The sequence below is a fragment of the Condylura cristata genome, unplaced genomic scaffold, assembly GCF_000260355.1.
Source record: "Condylura cristata isolate star-nosed mole 26May11 unplaced genomic scaffold, ConCri1.0 scaffold00021, whole genome shotgun sequence".
NCBI classification, from domain to species: domain Eukaryota; kingdom Metazoa; phylum Chordata; class Mammalia; order Eulipotyphla; family Talpidae; genus Condylura; species Condylura cristata.
The window spans coordinates 20,911,924-20,920,870 of NW_004567122.1; the positions used below are offsets into that span (position 1 = coordinate 20,911,924).

The 8,947-nt window shown below is 37.2% G+C and overlaps 1 protein-coding gene across 1 annotated transcript in view; it reads left to right on the forward strand.

The window, feature by feature from the left end:
* Nucleotides 1–8,572: 8,572 nt before the first annotated feature.
* Nucleotides 8,573–8,947, forward strand: part of SLC12A2 (solute carrier family 12 (sodium/potassium/chloride transporter), member 2) — a 108,631-nt gene continuing 108,256 nt past the window's right edge. The window contains exon 1 of the mRNA XM_004686680.2: nt 8,573–8,664. Coding sequence (XP_004686737.2) covers nt 8,573–8,664 — 92 coding nt within the window. The remainder of the gene's footprint in view (nt 8,665–8,947) is intronic.

Here is an 8,947-nt window from a genome sequence, read left to right on the forward strand (position 1 = left end):
TGGAGAAAACCCACTCAGGAATGAAATAAAATTTCCCAAGTTAAACTGGAGAAAACCCACTCAGGAATGGAATGAACATTTAGTATGTTAATCTCAGATAATTAATTGGTTAACAAAAAATAGCGGTAGGTGATAATTTGCATTCACTAGCAGAATATAGCAGCACTGTGACAAAAACCTGTCTGTCTTAAAATTAAGTGTGATGCATTTGCTAACAAAGAAGGATCATATAATTTAAAACCAAGACTAGAAATTCATAGGTTAGGGCCCTCCCTGGTGGCACAGCAGGTTGGAGCACTGCACGTTGGAGTACTGCACTACGAAATTAAGCCAAGTGTGGCCACTTCAGTGCGAATTCATCCCTGACCCAGAGGTGCTCCACACCGCGGAAGACCTCTCCTGTCTCACCTGCTGTTCCCCTCAAAGGGTACTTTGTTGATCTGCCTGTTCTGCTCCCTACCCTGTTTCTCATGAATCCTCTTGCCATCCCTGCACCTCTGGCTTGTACCCCATTTCTGTATGCATAAATAAAATCTTAAAAAAAAATTTGTAGATTATCATTACCTTTTTCAACAATTAGAATTCTATTCTTTATGGAAGGAAGTGGCATAGATTTTAAGAAAAGACCTCAAGATATTCTCCAAGAATATGATTAAATCATGACAATTCTAAAAATGGATCTGCCACATAAAATGTTCACCTATCAACCAGGGGAGAAAATAATAATGAACAACTATCTAGCAGAGACATTTTACAGGGTTGGAGTTGGGACTGGGATCAAAAAATGGGGGGGTGGAGGGGGGAAGTGCACTGAACTATGGTGATGGCACATGGGTGATTTGGTGATGGAAAGCCCATGGGGTTACAACTGACATGGAAAAAGGCATAAAAATAAGCTATTATATTATTTTTTAAAATGTTCACCTATCATTAGTACATCATTTTCAAGTACATATGGAAATTATAAATGAAAAAACAGCTAGTCAGTGTTGTCCTGAGGAAGACAATGTTTTGGTTACACATCTGGGTTTTCTGCTTACCTAACTTTCTTGTCTACATTTCTCAACATCACAAAGATTTTTAGTTTATTCTAGAGTATTCATCATTACTCAACTTATAATTTCAAGCTAAGAGTGACTCAAGATGTCCTGGATTTTTGCCCTCTATAACCTTTGGTTACCTATACCCAACACAGACTGTTAAAGTCAGAAAACTATGAGTCTTCATTCCAATGATACTCTTTAGAAATGTGGAGCCATCTGTTGAATAGTCAGTCTAAAGCACTTAACTTTTTTTTAAAAAAAGATTTATTTATTTATGCATACAGAACTGGGGTACAGACAAGAGGTGCAGGTGAGAGGATTCACCAGAGACAGAGTAGGGAGCAGAACAGGCAGACTGACAAAACATATTGCTGTGGGGAGACAGGCAAGGTCAGCTGCGCTATGTGGGTCACTCCCTGGCCAGGGATCGAACTCATGCTGAAGCAGCTGTGCTAGCTTCATAGTGCTGTGCTTTAACCGGTTGTGCCACCAGGGAGGACCCTTAACTTTTAAGTATGCCAGTTTTTTTAAAATTTCAGTTCTTTCCTTTAACCAGCACCTGAAGTCTATGTCTACCTATACTGTAGCTTCCAAATTATTTTGCACTTTTTGTGAAAAATTGCACATTAATATAAAACAGCCAAGATTTTTTTTAAATGACAATAAAAATCCTAAGGCACATTCCGTAAACTATAAGGCTTCTGACATATGGTTCGTATGTAGGTCAGCTTTTTGGTAAGTAATCTAACTTGAAGGTCAAGGAAGAATTCATGTGCGCCCAAGTTCTTATTTTGGGTAGAATTTAAAGTAAAACACTGGAACTGTTAACTCCCTTTATTATACATCATAAACATCAATGGTTTTCAAAGACAAAAGATGAATGTTTTGTGCCTAAAAACAACTAAGAGAGAATTTTGTGGAAGATAGACAGACTGCTGATTCTGTGACCATCAGGGTTCAGTGTTCCCTTGAGCTGTCTCAGTACATGTTTGGCATTTGGTGGAGAAATGTCAGAGTGAGCAGCATCACTAATCAATGTGGCAGGCTGGTTGGTTGGGTGTCAGAGAGACTTAATAGTGGTAATAAGTAGAGGAATGGGTGCTGAGATGATATATTAATAGATTCTGAGAGGAAAAAAAAAACAAAACTAGTGGGGGCTATGAAACTGACTAATGTCCAAACTCTATCTGGCTAATCCTTGGAATGCTCGTATTTCTATAATTCCTGATAATCTGAATAAAACAACTCTAACAATTCTAGAAATTTTTTCCAAAAATTTCAGCAGTTGTTAGTTCTGAGGAAACAGTAAAATTAAAAAAAATTAGCAATGAATGTATGGACTTGTTCATTATACAATTTACTCCAAATACAACTGGGGGTTATGTTTAGTAATTCTATATTTCAATTCTCATCAAATATAAAATAATTACATATTGTCATTCATTTTAAAGAGGTAATATGAAAAGTTAGTAATTTTTTAAAGTATCAAAAAATAAAGACCTACCCACAAAAATTGCACCACAGGTGCTATTTCTAAGCTCTATCATTGTTAAAGCAAATACCAAAAAAATTTACATAAAGGACACAAAAGGAATTTTTAAATGTTTAAAGTATAACAATAGCATATTATAAATTACAAGAAAAACACAGGATTTAGTTTAGTCTAATTCCTGACATAATACAAGGTAATGATGCATTGCCCATGTTCACACTGGGAATTATGTTAAAAGGCAGAAAGTGAGTCCAGGAACTAATATTGGTCCCTTTTTCTTCCCATTCCACTTTACCAGAAAAATATTTTTTTAATAAATAAATAGGAGCCTCCCTGGTGGTACAGGGGTTAAATGTTAAATTCTCAGCACTATCAAACTTTCACCAGCCACCCAGCCACTGAGGTTTGAGTTCAATCCCAGCCACATATGCAGCAGACCTCTGCTATCTTGCCCTCAGCAGTGTATTTCAGTAGATCTGCCTTTTCTGTGCACCACTCTGTCTCTGGTGAATTTTCTTACATCCCTCCTCCCCACACCTCTGGCCTGTACCCGAATTCTTGTATGCACAAACAAATAAAATAAACCTATTTTGAAAATACTATAATGCTAAGACATTGCCAAAAATATTCCAGGGATGGTGTTATCTTTTTATCCTGGTTAATATTCAGTATATACAGAGTATAATTAAAATTAGAAGATAGAAAATAGATGCAAGTATAGTTATCATATCTTGATAAAGTATTTATAAAACTTAAGGGGGCGACCCTCCATGGTGGCGCAGCGGGTTAAAGCACTGCACTGAGAAGCTAAAGCCACTTCCACATGAGTTCGATTCCCACCTGCCCCGGAGGTAACCACATGGTGTTGCAGACCTCTCCTGACCCGCCCGCTGCTCCCCTCAGCAGTGTACTTTGTCGATCTGGCCTTTTCTGCTCCCCACTCTGTCTCTCATGAAGCCTCGCCGCCCCTGAGCCTCTGGCCTGTACCCCAGTTCTGTACGTACAAATAAATAAATCTTTAAAAATAAAATGTAAACCAGTGGGTTTTTGCTTTTGATTTTGATTTTTTGCTTTTTTTTTAAACTGAAATCCCTACAAATTACTTGTGTCTGAAGCCATGTGCAATTATTATTGGAAAAAAATATATCTCTTGTAATGATTGGGATCCAATTCTCACTTGCTATCTTCAGCAGGTATAGAGCCATTGGGTTGGTCCGTAGTATGTGGTAACCTCTAATAGGCAAGTAATTACCTGCTTACAAACAAATGTTTCCTACTGCTAAACATAATTCATAAATGTGACATTTCTTTTGAAACTGAATATGCTGGTGAGGGCTCAGGATTTCCACTAATTACAGACTGAGTTATAGTTCCCTTTTGGGGTCCTTTATTTTGATTGTTCCTATTGACAGAGAACTCACTTTATTATCACCTCACAGGTGGGTGGCAGAGAGGTGTAACAGTAGTTTATTCTACATGAAAGTACAGAGGTAGTCATATATAAATAACCATCACTGTCTAGAACTGAATTACTTGACCATACCTGGCATGAGAGAGAAGAAATACAGCCTTCTGGGGAGTCAGGTGCCCAGATGAATACCAAGGGCTTTATTAATAGAGAGCAAGTGAAAAATGAATTTGGGGGAACAATAAATAGCAGTCTCTTCAAAACTTCCATTTAATACTGTATTGATAATTAAATCACTGGTACATAGGTTCTGTTACAGGAATTCCTTTAATCTTAGTTGAACCCTCAGCCAAACTATTATTATTCAGTTTTCAAACCACTCAACTGTACTTCGCACAGAAAAAAAATAACTGGAATCAACAGCAATATAAAAAAAAAGCAATCAAATCTCTAGGCAACAGGTTAGTTAGAATTTACAATAAGACAGTTCAGACATGAAAAAAGATTGCATAATAGAGATTAAAGGAAAATATTTCATTTAAATTAATTCATTTTATTTATTAAATTCCAGGTTTGAATCTTTCTTTCTAGTGGTTCACTGCACATTCTCAAGATAATATGAAATAATACATTTAAAAAAGGACAACAACTTAGTCTTGTTTAGAAATTCTAAAAGGTAGCTAGTTTACTAGGCCAGAAACATTACAAGGTGCTTCACAAAAGATGTACAATGACTTACCAACTGTAATGTAATCTGTGGTCTCATGATAAGGATTGAAAGCAGAGGAAACAAGTGAGTCACTACAACTATTGACTTCTATTTTTGATAAGATTATAAGGGAATTGCCTGCTTCAGTTTTAGCTACTTCCTATGTGACTATGTACAAAGAATGTAGGTGTGGTAAGTAAAACAGAAGAAGCTATTTTAATATATTTTCATAACACCTTTCATGTACTTTTAAGATGGGTTCACAAAGAGCAACCTTATATTAAAAGTTACACTACATTGCATTTTTTTAAAAGATAGCTTACTTGTGTTTTTGCTAAAAAGGTCTTAATTTGGTATCCTTTAATTTCCTATTTACTTGCATTCTACGTAGTATGATTTAAATGATCTGTATTGTATCTTTCAACATTTAGTTGTTTTTATTTTCTTTTTAGCCAAGAATACTGTGTATATAATCACTAACACTTTCAAGTTTCTGGGCTTTGTATGGAATGTGGAGGGAAATAATGCTTTTCCACTTGCTACATAATTCTCTGATCCCACCCCCCCTTTTTTTTTTTTAAAGATTTATTTGTGCATACAGAACTGGGGTATAAGCCAGAGGCTCAGGGGTGGCAAGAGGCTTCACCAGAGACAGAGTGGGGAGCAGAACAGGCAGGTCTTTGAAGTACACTGCTGAGGGAAGCAGCGGGCAGTCAGGAGAGGTCTGCTGTGCCATGTGGTCACCTCCAGGGCAGGCGGGAATCGAACACATGTAGAAGTGGCTTTAGCTTCTCAGTGCTGCGCTTTAACCTGCTGCGCCACCAGGGAGGGCCCCTGATGCCCATTCTTTTGGTGGGTTCACACTTTCATCCTTGACTTTCTTGGCTTTTGTGTACTTCATTCTTTATACACTTTCACTTTGAACACTTTCTACACATTCACCTTGTATCCTTTCATTCTTTACATCTTTGGCAAGCTTAAGGAATACCTTGGAAAAATGACTAACAGACTGTGTATAAGAACCTGGGATGGGCCCTCCCTGGTGGTGCAGCAGGTTAAAACACTGCACTAAGAAGCTAAAGCCACTTCCACATGAGTTCGATCCCCGCCTGCCCCGGAGGTGACCACATGGCGAGGCAGACCTCTCCAGACCCGCCCGCTGCTCTCCTCAGCAGTGTACTTCATCAATCTGCCTGTTCTGCTCCCCACTCTGTCCCTGGTGAATCCTCTCACCCTGCGCATCTCTGGCCTGTACCCCAGTTCTGTATGAATAAATAAATAAATCTTTAAAAAAAAGAACCTGGGATGTCCATTGAGTATATTCTATAATGAATTTGATTTAATTTTAAACTAGGAATCTCTTGCAGCGCCTAGTAAGTAAATCTAACAATGAGGACTAGTAGAAATGACAAATGCTATACTGCTAAAATTTTATGCTCTGTTGGACACTTTATTTAGTGATAATAACTATCAATAGCTAATATTTATCAAGCATTGACTAGGTATAAACAGTGAGGTACATACCAAATACATCCTCTCAGTTTTCATAAAAACATGTGACATAGGACCTCCCTGGTGGCCAAGTGGTTAAATCTCAGCACCACTACCACAACAGCCTGAGTTCTATCCCAGGCTTGGGGGCTAACCCACAAGGTGCAGCAGACCTCTCCTCTTTTGCTCACTGTCCCTGGCAGCTCTGGACTACATCCAACTATACTACTAAGGTAACTGGATCACAAGGAAATCAAGACTTTGCCCAAGGTCACACTAAGATGTGGCAAGTGGGAGAAACCAAAACAGGCAGTCTTACTCTGGAATTCATGCTCTTGCTCCCCACATTAATTTATTTTCCACTTCTGTACATGTACATTATATTTCTCCTAAAAATAAAGTTGAAGACATCTTGAATTACTTGGTATATATGACCACAGCGACAACATTATTTTGACCCTGTTTTAGAAAACAATTTATTAATCCCTGTGTGGGCATATGCTTCAGATGAGCTATCAAGAGCACATTAATTCAATATATTGAATTATTTGAAGTCCTAGTTTTAGCCTGTCTTCTTGAATAGCAAAAATTATAGACTTAGGAGCTAGTAGCAATGGCCATGTCTTACCATATGAAATAGATAAGTGAGAGAAAACTGCTAGAGAAAAGCAGAGAAGATTTCTGGTGTTTACTATAATGGACAGGCTTACAAAAACTGGTCCCAATTTTTCATTCCCCTTTGTTTATGCCTCTGCATTTATGATTCTGCAGTGTTTCTTATCAAGACACAGAGCATAAGGTCTCATTGCTTAAATCTGGGCTGGGCTTGTGACTGGGTACCAGTTACAAGCTGAGATCACAAGATGGCTTCTATGTTTATGCCTTTTCTCTAAGACCCACCTATACCCTATATCATGCTTGGATGGCTTGGTGGGGGACAGGACCACAGCTATGGTGCCCCAGCACTGGCCATCTTAATTAGCCGGTCCCTAACTGATTCACCAGCAGACCAAGGAGATAAGAACAATCCAAGTTGAGATGATCCAAACCCAATACAAATAAATAAAACTGCTAACCAATGCACAGACTTGTGAAAAATAACAAATGATTGTTAGCACAAGCTACTAAGTAATTGGAGTGGTTTGTTATGCAGCTTTATTGTGACAGTAACCTGAGGTGCTTTCAGTCATGGTTCTAAAAGGCCTGGGTACATTCCATCACCAGGTATTCATGTATGACATTTGTAGTCTAATAATAAATTTTCTAATTTCTTTTGTTTCCTCAATAGAGGAAAATTTTAAGCCATAAAAGCCCTAATTGACCAGGGTCTTAGGGGTTTGAGAATAGAAAGGACAGCATCTTATTCCTATAGAATCTAGTAAGAGGTAACTGGAATGTGACGGGGTGGCTGAAGGATATTAGAGAAGCAAAGGAGTATTGAGTAGGGTCTAGTTAAGAAAATAAAACTCAGTTCTAATGAGGGAAAATTTAATTCAAGAAATTGATCAAATTTCTTAAATTTCTCTTTTAACCTAGTAAAAGAATTTTTTTTAAAAAAATCAAGATTGAATTTTATTGTGAAAAATAAAATAAAGTTGTATTTCTTACAAATGAAGAAATAAAGGGAAAATAAAACACTCTATAAAGAATACTGAATTTCCAATAGGCTTCAGCATTCCCTACAAGATGTCATGAATAAGGGCACCAATGTATTCCATGACATGCCCAAGGGTTGTATGGAGTCTGTTTTCAACTTCAACAACTGAAAAGTTGTACCTAAAGCATGAAAACAGAGTCCCCTTTGTCACCCCATCCATAGTAAAGACCCTCCTCAGAACAGGAATTGACAATGTTAATGAAAGAATAGGAACTTTGATCTTGTACCTTTTCTGAAGCTTAACAAATAAAACCTGGATGGAGAAGATAAAAGCTTGAAAAACTGTAAAAGGAATTAAATGATTTTTAATGTTTAGCAATATTGAATTTGCTTTTAGGGCATTATGTTTGATCTAAAAACCTGAATAAGTGATTTAAGTTAAGTATTAAGTTGAGTTCTCATCTAAGTAGAAGGTATTCAATATGGTGAGCCCCCAAAACTTGTAGTGCAAAGAGGTTCACATACGAGGCTGTCTATATGGATAAGCTAAACATTGTTAGTTTATTAGCACATGTTTATCAGATAATATTCTGTTTGAATATTATAACTTTGGCTTGAGATCTCACTATCCTACAAATGCCACTTATTGATATGGGTAAGTGTGTGTATTTGTTTGTGGACTTGCAGAAATTGAGCAATTGGAATTGGAGTAAATTGGAAATTGAGCTCTAGGAAGCTGAAGGAGTTGTTTTCCTTAGTAGCCCAATGCTTCTTTAATATCTACAAGATTTCCTTCTATATGCTCTGGAGAGGAAAATCTCTTCACACAGGCATGGGGAACTATGACAATGGTGATGATGAGGTTCCATCAGGAGCCCTGATAGTAAAAATGGTCCCAGGGGAACCAGAGCAAAGAAGAAAGTGGTAGGTATTTCCCAAAGATGAGAGCAGGCAGACTGTACAACATTAAGAATAATCTGGTTACTAAATATTAGTAGAAGGCCAGTTTTTAATCACAGGTGTTATAGTACACAATATACCATGTTTACAATATATATAAATACATTTTTTAAATTATTTTTTGAAAAGCATAACATAGTCTATCTCCGGATAAAGAGGATTAAGAGTGCTTACAAACTGTTTTTTATTTATTTGCCTTTGTGTATTTTCTGTATTTTTAGTGGTATTACAAGTACTAAATCTTAAA